The 15568-nt window shown below is 38.1% G+C and overlaps 1 protein-coding gene and 1 pseudogene across 1 annotated transcript; both read right to left on the bottom strand.

Moving 5' to 3' along the window:
• Positions 1-1387: 1387 nt before the first annotated feature.
• On the bottom strand, positions 1388-2404 carry LOC146392871 (E3 SUMO-protein ligase ZBED1-like; annotated as a pseudogene).
• A 1838-nt stretch (positions 2405-4242) lies between these two features.
• Positions 4243-14006, bottom strand: LOC146392872 (uncharacterized). Its single transcript, XM_084938162.1, has 5 exons — positions 13653-14006; positions 13095-13253; positions 12916-13008; positions 11728-11898; positions 4243-4281 (listed from the first exon to the last, which is right to left on the bottom strand). The coding sequence occupies exons 1-5, from the start codon at positions 14004-14006 to the stop codon at positions 4243-4245; spliced, it is 816 nt and encodes a 271-aa protein (XP_084794288.1).
• Positions 14007-15568: the final 1562 nt, after the last annotated feature.

The raw sequence follows: 15568 nt of genomic DNA on the forward strand, positions 1-15568 counted from the left end.
CTCATTTCATTTTCCAAATTCATTTAATATAGAATAACATGCAGGATAGAAAATGGGAAAAAATGCACTTTGATGTCAGAATATTCTTGGCTAGAGCAAATAAGATATGAAAGCCAGCGCTGCATCTAATTCTTTCAGATCATACAATGGCTTTTGCATTTCTAAACTCCGTTTTGTATGACATGAAGCAGCAAGACCAGGTTTTGCCCTCTAATTATAATGTTGTATTTTGTCAATGAGCGATGACAATTTGGGCTGAACAGCTTTGCTCCATTTGGCTGCATAATGTCACTGCCACAATGATAAGACCATAATGGAAAAAAAACACATTAAAATGCACAACATAAAGACAAAGATAATGTTTTGTATTCAAAAAATAAATTGATATTTTAAGAAAGTGTGTATTTTCTTGCTTTGGTGTGTTCTGTAAGATCAGTACACAGCAAGTACTTGGTAAGAAAAACAACACAGCCACAAGTAGTTCTCTGGCAACTTCATGGTGACAACAATACTAAAGTTATTGTACTGTGCTGGCAAAAAGGGAAAAAAAACCTTTTTTTTTCTTGTGTAGATTAAATATGATATAGTGACTTGATTATGACAGATTAGCAGTGCAGGTACGTTGATTTATTGACTTTCAAAGAGCTTAAGTAGCCAGTTTCACATTTTTCTGGCTGCAAACTTGTGGTTTTGATCTTTTTTGTGGCAAATTTTGTTTGTTTTTCATGGTACAATATTTGCAGGATACAGAAAAGTATGACCAGTTGAGTAAGTTTTTATCAATAAGAATATCAAGAACAGTTTGTGGAATGTTTAAACTGTTACCCAAAATGCATTTTGATTTTAATAAAGTATTATTTACCTTGTGTGAGTACAAGAAAACAATTATTAGAATACAATGTGTTAAATTTGCTTAGATAAGAGGTAGGGCTGCTCGATTATGGCGAAAATGATAATCACGATTATTTTCAATGAAATTGAGATCTCAATTATTTCACGATATTTATTTAACAATAACAATGTATTGAATAATTGCTTTAAAGATTGTCAAAAAATAATATAAAATGGTGTGCAAATACTGATAACGTGCAAATGTTTGCAATATAAAAAATAAATAAAAAATGTAAACATTAATGTTTAGTGAACTTCAAACTACTGCATAATATTTATGCATACAAATAACCAAACATCAAGGCAAGCTGTGTAGCCACAAAATGCACAATTGCATCAAACTGACATTGAGGTATGTCAACTAAAGTTGCTGCCTGAACAAAAATAAAATTAAACACTGAAAGTAGTACCTTTCATAAGAAATAAATAAAAACTAGTAGGCCCAAGTCCCATACAATCTCAAAATGGCTCAACAAAACATGGTTCCTGCAACCTTTCAAAGGTTTTTAGCCAAAAACACCAGCCTATTGACATGATCAGGCTTCAGGGATGCACGCAGGCAGTTGACAACATTTCCACCAGTGCTGAAGACCCTTTCTGATGAGGCACTTGTGGCTGGGATGCAAAGATATTTCTTTGCCAGGATGGAGAGTCGTGGGAAGAGGTTCTGTGATAGCTTCCTCCACCCCAGTGGGTCTTCCTCTGTGTCCAGGGTCCCTGCCTGGAGTGGGCCTGAAGCTCAAAAGCTATGGCCTGCTCCAGTTGAAGAGCATGTTCTGCACCTGGAGCTGTGCTGTGAGGGGCCTTAAAGAAGATGCTTAGGCCCTTTTTCCTCTTCTTTTGGTTTGATGCACCATCATCAGCAACCTCCGTGTTACCAACGGGTGTCCCCATCACTGCAGCCTCCTTTAATGGGATAAACATAAAATGACAGCAACACAGAATGAGGAACCAGTTTTATCTGTCTCAGGTTTGGCATTCTAAAATACAATCCTTAAATAATTACTATAAATAATGATAGATAGATAGATAGATAGGTAGATAGGTAGATAGATAGATGTTTAGTATCTTTATAAATACCATGATGGACTTCATTTCCATTGTCAGTCTGGCTTTTATTGTCTCTTGGCTGACCTCGCTTACATATCTCAGTTTGAACCCTGGGTCCAGGACAGTGGCTATGTCAAGCAACTCTTGTGTTGGTGAGTCACCATACTTTTCATTTAGATACTCCAGTATTCTCCTCTTGATGCATTTTGAGAGGTCTGTGTCATCATCTTGCTCAGCCAAGATTGAGTTGTTAAATAGGTGGAGTGTTGGTTTTTATAAAAGACACACTCACATATTTCTCTCCAGAAAGTGCATCAGTGAATTCAACCAAAGGTCCCAGGGTCTTGTTGATGGCCTCAAGGACATCAATATCCTGCCATGAGGGGATGAGGTGCCTGGTTCCTTTGTCTTGGGAGAGGACATGGGCAATGGCCTTCTGCTGCTCAAGGACTCTGGAAACCATGGCCTGCCTAGATCCCCATCTGGTTGGACATTCAGTCTTTAAGTAGCTTATTTATGTGTTTGTATAATTCATAGAAAATGTGTATAACTGTGAGAATGAATAAAAGTATCTCTGAATTTAAATAGTTTTTTATATATTATATTCATTCGAAGCATTATGTTGTATACTTATTGAAAGAAAATCACATTATGCATCATATTCAGTAGGAATTAGGCCTACTCACCTATGGCCAAATGTAATCTGTGCCCAAAGCACTGGAGCCTCATCCAGCCATTCAGTTCTGCAGCCAGTATGACATTTGCAGCGTTGTCTGTGGTTATACAGACGGGTTTACTCTCCTCCAGATCCCACATAGCCAGTGCTTGTTTCAGACCTGCAGCTATGTTCTGCCCTGTGTGGTCTTCTGGGAAAAATGATGTCTGGAGACATTTCGTTTTCATGTTGAAATCCATGTCAATGAAATGTACCGTGAGGCTCAAATACGGCTCCATGGTGCGGCTTGACCACAAGTCCGTTGTGGTGGCAAAATATTGGGCTGTAGCCACTTCCTTTGCGACACCATCATGACACTCATCAAAGCGGGAATCGCCACTCGACTAAAATAGTGATGAGATGGCAAGTTATACCGTTTGTCCAAAGTGTTGATTAGTTTCTTAAAGCCGGGGTTGTTCACTGTGTTAATTGAGCAGTGGTCTTTGGCGAGGAAAAACGTTACCGCGTTTGTTATCTCCTTGTGTCTCTGGGAGCTGGTGGGATATTTAGTTGCGTTGTACAAGGTAGCGTGAATGGAGGTCTGTGAGGATGAAGCAGGTGTTGTTGAGAGTTTTTCTCTATGCTCCTTCATTGTTTGATCGTATGTCACTTTGTGAGCGGTCTTCAAATGATTGAATAAATTTGTAGTGTTGCCCTGTGGTGCAGCTACAACACCGTAGCAAAGTTTACACACTATATCGACTTGATCCACGTCTGATTCCGCGAACCCATAATGTTTCCACACCACTGAAGTAGTTTTACCTCGCTTTTCAACCAATGGCATTCTTTCTTTAGCAGCCATTATCCTCTCCTCTCCAAATAACGACTGCTTAGCTTTCCTCGGGTACTCTTAATTGATGTGACGCGTGTTCGAAACGCATAGAGGTGCGCTCGATTTGCCACCTCGCGAGAGTAAAGCACGAGGGAGGTGCTAATAATCGGCTCAGTCATTTTTAATGATCGTTGAAAGCCCAGATCGTAATTGAGATTAAAATTTGATTAATTGAGCAGCCCTAATAAGAGGGTCCAGCAGTAGATCAGATGAATAGGAAAGGATTTGTCTGTGTGTTTCAGTTGGTTTAGCTGTAGGCCTGAGAGTGTGTGTAATTGTTTAGAGGGAAAGGAATTTATTGACACTGGGGGTCTGCTGTCATAAAAGGAGACAAGAAGCTACAGTTGGGGATTGCTGATGCTTGTACCTTTAATAAAACTCATAATTGCCATAACTTGGAAGTAGGTTTGCAGGAGACTCTCCACCTGATCTGTAAATGTAAGACAACAAGAGGCCAATGGCCCAGTGGATGCAGAGTGGGGGTCTCAGTGTTTGTAAAATATTAACTCTGTTTTCTATGTTGTGTAGAGGAATTTGGTGTAGCTTGGGTGAGGAGATTACTTTTATGACCGACAGGAAGTCACGTACACAGAGACACACACACACAGTGCTTTAACTGTTACGCACCCACACCCACATGCACAGTGAAGATATGCGTAGCCTATTTTAGAGTTTAGAATTGTGTTAGATAGGATGTAGAATTATTGTAGAGACACTGACCTGGATGTAATAAAGGCCTGAGTGTGTCATAAACTTAGGAGTAGATTTCTAGGAGACCCTCCCCCAGTTTGAACTGTGAAAGTGAGACAAAGAGAGGTTAATGTTGAGTGGAAGTTCCTCAGGGCATGCCTGGGTGGGAGTCTCAAAGTTTGTAACTGAATAACTTTGGTTTGGAAGGGAGATGGACTTTTATGACCCTCAGGAAGGCACGTGCATAGAGATATACGCACATAGTGCTTTAACTGTTACGTACACACATCCACACACACACTCACTCATGTGCACTCACACATACACACAGGTACGCGCATACACTCACTCACGTGCACTCACACATACACACAGGTACGCGGATACACTCACGTACACTCACATAGACATACGGGTACACACACACACAGGCACTCACGTGCTTGTGCACATAGACACAGACACAGAGTTTGCAGCACACTGTGGGGGTTTTATGATAGGGTCGCTCCGACAAAACTGTGTTTCACAGACAAAGGAGTGAAGATTTTGCAGAGGGACACCGGCCTGGCAAGTCTTCCCTTCTAGAAGAATGCATGCTTAAATGAAGATGAATAAAGATGAATAAAGGTTTTGTGAAATGACTACTGATTCTGGTGCATCTCTGGAGGCCCGAGGAATAAAAAGAACCGGGGTAAAACTGATTTCCCAACAACAGTCACTCACGTGCACTCACATAGACACATGGGTATGCGCACACACAGGCACTCACGTGCTCGCACATACACACACAGACACAGAGTTTGCAGCACACCATGGGGGTTTTATGATGGGGTTGCTTCTACAAAACTGTGTTTCACAGACAAAGGAGTGAAAGATTTGCAGAAGGACACCGGCCTTGCACATCTCCCCTTCTAGAAGATGCATGCTTAAATGAAGATGAATGAAGATGAATAAAGGTTTTGTGTGAAAATGACTACTGAGTTCCAGTGCCGTCTCTGGATGCCCGAGGAATAAAAAGAACCGGGGTGAAACTGATTTCGTAACACTTGTTAAGAGATCTTTACTGTGTAATCACATACTCTACAAACTCTGTGTGTGGAAATGGAAGTGCCTTAACAATCTGACAAAGAATTTTACTGTGTAGCCTATCCAAGATTTACAACACCAAAGGGATAGGATTCTCTCTGTGTGATAATCCCATTTACGAGTATAACAGTATTGTGACAAATTTCTTTTCAACCTAAAGCTCTTTGCTTAAAACATGGAGCCTAAAAAATAATGTTCAAGTTTTGACAAAAGTCTCCTTCAATTACATGCCTCAGTGTCCAGGAGGAGCACAATTTTTCTTTAGTTAAATGCACCCTAAAAGCTTTTTGTTCACTGTGAGCTACCAACTGCCACATATCATGACTAAATTCTCCATCTGAAGGAAATTAAGCTGTATTCTTGTCTGCTAGAATTTAAGCCCAGCAAGCATTGATCAGAGAGGGCTGGAGGGTGTTGGAGGCCATTGTAAGACAGAGGTACATAAATTACAAATGTACAGCAGTGGGAAAAAGTGTTTGCCCCCTTACGGATTTCCTATTTTCTCTGTATGTTCGTCAATTTAAATGTTTCAGATCTTCAAACAAATTGAGATATTATATATAGGTAACACAAAATATACACTGGTTGGCTTCCACAAACAATATAAAAGATGGAAGTTGCCCATTTGTTTTTCACTGTGCATTTTGATGAACCAGAAGTCACCTTATATGGATAAATGGATGAGTGCTAATTTATCAGCTAACACTAGCTATGTAGAAAGTATAAAAATGGATGTAGCTATCATGACATCACCAACTGGTTTCTGAAGGCCTATTTGAAAGCCACAAGCAAGTAGGTCTAACTGTGAAACTGCACTGACTTGAGACTTATAAATGATTAGCCAATGAATGACCTGGATAACCTAAATTTACAAAAAGTAATTTAAACGATTTTAAACTGAAAACTATTGAGAAACTGTTTAGTGAGATCAAGATAGAAAGCTGTTTTCCCAAAGACTTCAAGAGTCCCAAAAGTATTTTTTTCCCCAAACCAGTTATTGCAATCAGGTTGTCTTCTGCCAAGTTAAGAATGGACTAACGAAAAAGTAGAAATTTACTTTGAAGCACAAACTTCTAGGTAGTGATGGTAAATTTGATTCTTTTTACTGAATCGAGTTTTAATGAGTCACTCACCAAAGTGAATTGGGTTTTTTGAGTCATTTGATTCACTGAGTCAGTTGACCAGAGAGTGCAAAAAATGTACATTTTCACTCAAACTTAATTTGTTTCTCTTTTCATGTAAATCCTACTGCTAAGATGAATGATTCTAAAAGAAAACAACTATTTTATAGAGCAAAAAAGAGCAAAAACATTTCTAAAATTAAGCAATTTCCTATCAAAATTGCTTAATAAACATTTATTTTGTTTATTTTTATTTTATTAGTATTTTCCTTAAATGTGTCAAATATATATTTTCTCATCTAAATGTCCACTGAGCTGTGAGCCAGGGGGCGGTAATGCGCCTTAACATTGGTTGCCAACCAAGAAGAAGAAGAAGCTGTGAGCCAGGAGGGAGGGGGTTAGTGAGTCCTGAGTGATTCACTTACCCTACGATTCAGCACAGGAAGGGAGGGGGTGAGTAGCTCAAATGTGCTGTTAGCATGTTAGCAGAGCGATGCTACTGTGAACGGAGGCGCTATTGTCTTGATGTGAGCTTCTACTCAGGGTTTTTTCTTCCACTTCAGAGCAGAAATTTTTTTGTTAAGATACTGGATGTTGTGTTTTTCTCCACAATTTGAATTATAAGCTAGATATATTGCTGCTAACAGCAACAGGGATGAGTCAGTTGGGCTTGTGCATCATGATTCATGAGTCAGTAAAGTGATTCTCGAGTATTGAACGATTCGTTCATGATTCGCACATCACTACTTCTAGGATGCTCTGTACCACAGAGCAAGCCATAATATTACATTCCAGACAAACAAACAAGTCTCCAAAAAATACCAACTGGACAAACATAGTGAAAAGGTCCAGTTCAGTTCAGTTTAGGGAAACAGTGGAGATGAGCCCTAGCAGCTGTTGGGTCACCTGTTAATCAGTGTTGCCGTAGCCAAACACCCTTTTCCAGGTGAATGAGTTCTGAAAACCCATTCACAGTTGCTGACGGGAAACTATCAGTAGATGCAATGCTTTTTGGGGGGGCTAGGTTGTAAATGTCATTGTGATTTTAACACGGGAGCCTGTCGGGGCTTTGTTTTACAGCTATAGAGGCTGCCCCTTGCTCTCTTCAGCCTCCAGTCAAGAAATTGCCGTTTTTGAGCTTTCTGCTCTGGCTGCATTTTATTAGACCTGGAGAAAAATACTTGATAAAAAAATCACAAGTTTCAACTAAACTGTTCATTAAAATCTAAGACACCAGAATTAAACTTAACACGGTTTTGTTGTTCACAGATGTGATTTATTAAACAGTATCTGAACTCAGTTTCACCAATTCAGTGATTTGATTATTTATTACTTCAGCAAACACAGATTGAAGAGTGGGTTTCAAATTAAAAATCCATGTCACAAATACACATTTGTTCAAACCCAAAGTACTTTAAACTCGTGTTGCATCTTAAGTGCCGTGCTATACTTTGTGGGAATCTGTACTAAAAATGTCAACATTTCCATTTTATCCATCTTATCAGCAGCTGATGAGCAGACTAGCAATGTCTGATACTGTGAAATAAAAAATGTGAAATACAAAATCATAATGTTTGGGTAGAATATTCCAGTCAAATGTCATCTATCTCAGTGAGAACCTGTCTCATCCAGGGGACCTGTGTCATCTGTCATTTCTATTATGTCTGTCTCTTTTCACCGTGACCTGTTAACTGAAGCATAAATGCCAAACACTAGTCTACAAAAAGAGCAGATCTCGGGCAAAACCTAATTTATTTTGGTCAAAGGTCAAAAGAAACTTTATCTTCAGTCAAGAACTCAGCTGTAGTCATACAAATTATGATTACATAAAACGCATAACTAATTGCAACAAAAAATATATTTCAAAGTTCATTTATACACATTAAAAAACTAAATTATGAATACAATGAGTATATCTTGACACAAAAATCTCATTTTGGAATATTGTTCAATAGGGACTCCAACCTTTTTCATACTAACCGCACTAAGGGAAAGTTCATGGTCTGGCTTCACGTAGAAAAAAAAAATCTCTCACCACAAAACCGATACTGGATACAAACCCAGTCTCCAGTGTTAGAGTCATGCACCCTGCAGCCCTGCATCAACCCCAACCACCTGGCGATTCTACAATATTATATGTGGTGTTTCATTAACTTAAAAGAAAAAGTTGCCTTTTGCTGAACTGCTCTGGTCCACCTTTACTCTTGCAGCTGAGCAGAAACCGACCCAGTCACATCAGTAATGGCAAAAAATCAATGTTATGCATGTTATGAATTTAATTTCAAGGAAAGATAGTTGTACAATCTATAATAAAAACAAATATATAAAATGAACAAGGGCAATACATATCAGCATCGCATATACACTATATAAAAATATGAGAATGATTTAGTACTAGTAGCAGTAGTATTTGACTGCTGTTTCCCATTCTCTATATGTAAGAACCAGGGTCAACAGGCTATTCCAGAATCAGCAAATTTGATATCTTTGTTCTTGACAGACTAGAGAATTACCTGGATTCAGTCATTGGGGCTCTGAGCTTGTGGTCACTGTATCAAGAAATTACATCAGTACTTGAAACCACATATGAATGAAACAGATCAAAAAAAAACAATTTCATTTTAACAAGAGCTTCTGTGAGATGGCTAGGAGAATTTTACATAGATGGATCACAGTAAAGGCAATATCAAGAAAGAAGCTCTTTGTCAGAGCCCTAGGCAGGAATGAGAAATTATATCATTTTAAGTCATTTTGGCACAATGGACATTGCCTCTGTTTCTGATAGCCCTTATTGTTTAATTTATTTATTTTGGTCATGATTTTCTATCCAGGCAGCACGGTGGCACAGCGGTTAGCGCTGTTGCCTCACTAGAAGGTCCTGAATTCAATTCCACCATTAGGCCAGGGTCTTTCTGTGTGGAGTTTGCATGTTCTTCCCTGTGTTTACGTGGGTTCTCTGGCTTCCTCCCACAGTCCAAAGACATGGAGTTAGAGGGGACAGGTTAATCTGAAACATTAAATTGCCCATAGGTGTGAATGTGAGTGTGAATGGTTGTCTGTGTCAATGGTTAGCCCTGTGACAGACTGGAGGCTATGACAGCATCCTTATGTGCCGACACCGGTGTTTTAGCTAGCAATAGTGATATGCAATACCACTGATTTCCTTTCCGATCTGATACCAAGTAAAATTCAGGGTGGTATCGACGATACTGATCCGATACTGATACTTTGTACAAAAACTTTCATTGTATTTCATATATAATTGTATTATGTAATTGTAATAATAATATAATAATATAGCTTCATAATGATTACAGGACATCAGACTACTTGTTCTTATTGCCTAATAATGCAGAATTATCATATAGAAATAAAACTTGAAGTTGTGCGCTATTTGAAAACATTGCCTGCACTGTAAAATCTAATTAGTTCCCAGAACTCAAAAAAATTGAGGAAACTCGTTGCCTCAAAAAAATTGAGTAAAGCTTAGCTAAAAATGACCAAATTAGGACAACTTATTTATTTTCAGTACTCTGTACAAGTTCATTTGTTCCCAAAACTCATAAAAATTGAATCAAGTTTACTTAAGATGACCAAGTTAGAGCAAGTTATTCATTTTGAGTACACCGTACAACCTTATTAGTTCCCAGAACTCAAGAAATTCAGGTCAAGTTTACTTAAGATGACCAAGTTAGGGCAACTTATTTATTCTGAGTACACTGTACAACCTTAGTAGTTCCCAGAACTGGAAAAATTTGGGTCAAGTTTACTTAAGATGACCAAGTTAGGGCAACTTATTTATTCTGAGTACACCGTACAACCTCATTAGTTCCTAGAACTCAAAAAAATTGAGGAAACTCGTTGCCTCAAAAAAACTAAGTAAAAGATTACTTAAGATAATAAAGTTAGGCCAACTTTTTCCAATGTGAGTATGTAGTACTTAAAAGAACTTGTTTTTTTTAAGCAACTAGCACACTATATTTAAGATCAGAAAACTGAAGAGTAGTAACTCATCTTAATTACTATCTATTTATCAATATATTACAGGTTTACCACACACAGGGAAAGAATTCTAGCACATCACTTAAACACTCTCCAGACTTAGTTAAAGGCAGAACTTTTATTTTCAAGTGCCAAGATGTATTTCAGCCAAGATTCAATTATGTATATGTACTGAACAATAAATAATTACACTTGCACCATAATAGCTGTTAAAATTCAGCATTTTTTAAGATTATCCAATTAAAACATTTTTTTCCTCATTCACCTAAAATGTAAACAATAACCTCAGAATATTCAAAATTATTTTTCATGTTATCTTATATTTACTAGGCATTTTGAAATCAAATTTATGTTGCTCATATTGATGAGTTTGTAATTCAAGTTACACTATCAAATTATTTATTGTTCAGATGAAAAGGTAGTCTAAATGTAAAGACAAAATGTCATTTTTTAAATGGCTTAACAATCAAAACAAACAAAAAAAAATTGTGGTTTTATGTTTAACTGCAGAACCAGTTCTAATGTAGACAAGGAAACATAGAACATGTTCATTACTTGCACACAAAAAGATGTACTAATCAGAAAAACTAACCCCAGTATCCCAAGTACTACTAACCAAAGTACAACAAGTGAACAAGATGCCCCGATAACCTGGTACTAAACAGTCGTTGTACTGCTAAAGAATTATTGTAATCAACTTTCAATTTTTATGTGTATTTGCTTTCAAAATGGAAAATGCTATTAAGATGTTTTTGTTTTACAAAGTTACCATAAACCTTAATCAAAAATAACATCAAATCTTAGACTGTTGACAAAAATTAAGGATTTGCTTCAATTCAAAAGCATACATGAGAACATTTGAGTCTTTTCCAGCCACATTTTTTTGGCCTCCTTTGTTTCTTTTGTTCTTTTTAAAAACGCCAAGGAATCAACGTTTGTGGTCACAAATGCTGCCATTTTCTTTGCATTCCATGCTAAAGGTTTAAATATGAATAAGTGCTTTACCAGTACTGAACTGAACTGTACTGGTAAAGCCAGCCTGACCTCACCTTAGTTATGAATAGCTATGAATTTTGCAAAGTATATCACAAGAATACAATAATGAATAAAACAATTGCCAAATCCTGTCTGATGACTCCTCGCTGATTATTAGCTTTAGTCTGACAAGTAATCCACTGGGTTATCTAAATCATTAGACTGTTTCTGAGGCTTTGCATTTTTGGAGAAAGAGTTTTGTTTCCCAAACCAAGCATTACTGTCTGAATAAATGTGAGTGTATGTGCCATGTACTTTGGGTAATCCAAGTGTAAAGCATAGGTAAATCCAAATAATAGGCAAACTGCCTGAGGGAAGTCTTTAATGTTGTCCATGACCAGATTTCCCTCAATGACAATGGCAGTGGAGGTAGGATGGAGATAGACTGAGCTTGAACCCTGCGGGGGATCGTCTTCACTCAGAACACTCAGCACACCAACTGTAACTGATGCCAGGGCCTCATTGATCTCGGTATCCTGCAATAAAACACACATGCTGTCAGCACCAAGTCATGTTTGCTACCTACTACATTTGCTCTTGATAAGAAAACATTTTATCTTTGCTACTTAATATGCACTGAAACACTGCTTCCAAAAAAGTACTGTACATGTATAAAAAAATAAGCATGAATGCTGATAGGTTTGTCTAGCACAGACCTATTGCTGGAACGCCAAGACAATTCTACTACAATGGCAAAAACAAGACGCAAGTCACCAGAGCTCTTTGTGTTGCTCGTGCACGAGGGAGAGAACCGTGACGAGCGCTGTTCCTGACGTTCGAACCCCAGTCACTCTCAGTTAGCTCCCCCGTAGCAACGCTCTTTATTGTGGGTACATGAATATGTATAGTCTCATTAACATATGACGTCTTACATAGGCATACATGTGAACAAAGAGTACCGTCTGTGTGTATGTCAAGATGTGACCCTGTGAACGACTCCCCAAAGCTGGTGCCAGGAGCCCAGCGGTCCACCTAAACAAAGGGCTCTTATACTTAAGCAGATACAGAGTAGGTGTCCTCCAATAGTATAAATCAGAAAGAGAAGGTACACCTCTCTCATGACCCTAGGATGTGTGTGCATGCCAGAACACTCTGGAAGGCACACAGAGTCTTTGCAGACTGCTAAGGATCAGACCTCTATCATTATACAATTGATTATATACCTCAAAGCATATATGAGTATATATTTCTAAGCATAAATGACAATCCAACCAAGTATATTAAACAAAAGCTACACATTTATAAACATGACTACTGGCCATTCCCTGCAATCTAGTTTCTCTGACATTACAAAGTAATTCCTTACTTTTTATTTAAATATAGGCTGTTTTCATACCTATCTGTTAACGTGCAACCAAAATATTTTACTGTTCAAAAGCTAAACAGTAAAACATATACGGTATAAACACAGCTGCATTTCTAAAGTGTTTGTGTTAGTAGTGGATATGATCTTTGAAATGGAGACAAAAGCATTGTTGTGTGCACATACTTACAAAGCATGTCTTGTAAAATTTAGTGGCGTCATCACCAAGAATGATTGGAATGCCTTTCAGGACAACAGAACGCAGTGCAGTGACATCTTGAGTCTAATAACAGAATAGAGAAAATATTAGTAAAAAGAAACAATTTTGCCACAATGAAAATAGTAAAATTTCAATAAGAAAATACTCACAAAACCAGTGATGTCCTGCAATAGCTTGGTCAGTTTCTGTCCAGTAGTTCCTTTTTTGGACTTGAATATTTCAATAAAACGTGGGGTGAGCTGGTCCAAAGTCTCAAAGAAGTCTCCCTCTAGGTTCTTGCTGGTAATTCTAAAGAACTCAGCAAATATCTTAAAAAGTAGAAAGGAAGGAGGGGTAGAGAAAAGAGCAAATTATTTGGTTATTGTATAATGTCTTCCAGCAGAGACTAGCAATTAGAACACTTGGTGACAAAGGTAATAATTTTCACCAACAAATCCTTAAGGTTCTTTAAAATAATAAGTAATGAAATTCATCCTATAAAGCTAATGGGAATTATGGCAATTCAGCTTTGTCATCTTATCATAATCCTCATCATAAGTAAAATCTTTTGTGCAAGTTGTTATTTTTTGTAATAACCTTTGTTTTACCTGCAATACATTCTACTCATGTGATGTCATTGACTCTGCGTGATTTTACTTTTTGATGACAGAAAATTATGATTTCATAAAACTCAATTCTTCTGTTAAACCTTAAGACAGGTAGCTTACCTGTCTCTCTTTGAAAAGACCTGGCCACCGTTCAGCCATGTTCTGTACAGCAGGTGCCTCTTTTACAATCTCTTGCCTACGTAGTGGAAATGTCAGATCCATCAACTGTGAGATGAGAGTGGCATCTGGCAGTTTCTTCTTTATTTCATCTGCAATGACCTTCCTTGCATTTTCGAGGGTTATTTCATCATGTCCATCAGGAAAGTTGGGCAGATAATTTGCTTCACCTCTTTTTGGTCGTTTCACATTCTTGCTTGAGTACTCTCCCTCTGGGTTGGCTTTACTTTGTTTACCTCCATTTACTGTTACATCTTCAAATCCAACTTTCCGAAGCTTTGTGCGATAGTTCGCCATCTTAAATTTAAGGCTGTTCTTCCAGCCGTACCATCCTGGCTGTAGACCGGGCTCTGTAAGGCAGGGGTGCTTGCTAATCAGTGCTTTTGCAACGCTGGTGAAGTCATCATCTTCTGGATATGCCTTGAAAGTGTACATTGACTCAGCAATTTTTTCAAGTATGTCATGCTTCATGTCTCTTGATACAGTTATTCGTGTCCCATCTTTCATGAAGGCAAGATCTCCCTGTCTAAGTCTGTACTCAACATCTACTGAGAAATTGGGTATATTAAAGAAGTCCGGCCACTGTTCTCTTAGTGAATGTGATGTCCCACAAGCTGACAGGATCTCAGTGTCTGCTGTGCTGCACTCAGTGTCTGATGATGTGTTGTGTGATGAAAGACTTCTTAGATTAAGAGTTATGAGAGGGAGTATTTTCAGTGTTGCTTTTTCAGGCAAGTCTCCTATTTCAGTTAAATTGCAGAGGGCATTATTGAAGTCTTCATCTTCATACTGTAGTTTAAAGTCATAATGCAGCGACAGTTGATTCTTCAACTGATCTTTCAGGTCTTCAATAGAATCTGGTCTCTTACTCAACATCAGCTTTCTAATATCATCATCACTGATGACAACTCTGAGCAACATTCCTTGGTCCATATTCAAGTGATCCTGAGAAAAGAGACATGTATGAAATTCAAACATTTAAGTTACTGTCACTCAACATAATATGTACCGCTTAAGTGTAATAAGCAGTCTTCCTTTCACTTTGTAAAGTGACAGGGGGAAAGGATCATTCAGCTCACACAACTCAGTGACTGAGGCAGTGGACAAATGGTTGCCACAGAGCTCATAGGCTCTAAAATGCTCATGATACCATGAGGTCATGAGTCTGCAGACAAATAATATCTCAGTATTGATCACCACAATCTTTGTTATTTGTCTGAAATCTGGGAGTCCCGAGCAAGATCCAACAGAAACGACCATATCAGCACTGTATTTAATGCCATGCACACATGCAGAAGATGCCACAAGGACTGTGTTCTGCTGAGCATTCCTGTGAAAAAGATACTTCTGCACATTTTCAGGAAATGAATCAACCATCGCAGACTTTACTTTGTCAATTTCAACAGATGCCTTAAAAAAAGAGTCTGATGACAAATGGAAAGACATCATTTTTTGGTGCCTCATAGCCAAAGTAAGTGCTATGTTCTTGAAATTGTGAGCATGACGCACAACTTCTTTGAAAAATTTGTGTTTTCCTTCAAAACGCATTGTCCACACATCAGACAATGGACCAAACTTTTGGATTAATTGAGGGTAGTGCTCAATGTAGTGGTGCTTTGGCCTTATTGTTTCATTCGGGAACACTTTTTGAAATAGATGTCTATGTTCTGCAATCTTGCAGTCAAGAAAGTACATGGTTTCCTCTGTAAAGGTTGCAGACAATGACAATTCAACTACATCTTTTAAGTTCATCAAAACCTCCCAGGTTTCATCCCCCTCCGGAATGCGATGACCAACTAGTAGTGGCAAAAGTCGGAGAAGTGTCCAATTTTCATGGCCATTTCCTCCAATTGTTCGCT

This window comes from Perissodus microlepis, chromosome 2 (assembly GCF_051167445.1).
Source record: "Perissodus microlepis isolate ML-2025 ecotype Zambia chromosome 2, ASM5116744v1, whole genome shotgun sequence".
Taxonomy (NCBI): domain Eukaryota; kingdom Metazoa; phylum Chordata; class Actinopteri; order Cichliformes; family Cichlidae; genus Perissodus; species Perissodus microlepis.

Excerpts from the sequence above, each read along its gene's own strand:
- LOC146392872 (XM_084938162.1), bottom strand. The coding sequence starts at position 14,006 with ATGGCGAACTATCGCACAAAGCTTCGGAAAGTTGGATTTGAAGATGTA. Across the intron at positions 13,009-13,094 it reads TGCAGGACATCACTGGTTTT|ACTCAAGATGTCACTGCACT; the intron begins GTGAGTATTTTC and ends TTCTGTTATTAG. Across the intron at positions 4,282-11,727 it reads TTAAAGACTTCCCTCAGGCA|TTCAAACTGGGGGAGGGTCT; the intron begins GTTTGCCTATTA and ends TCACTTTCACAG.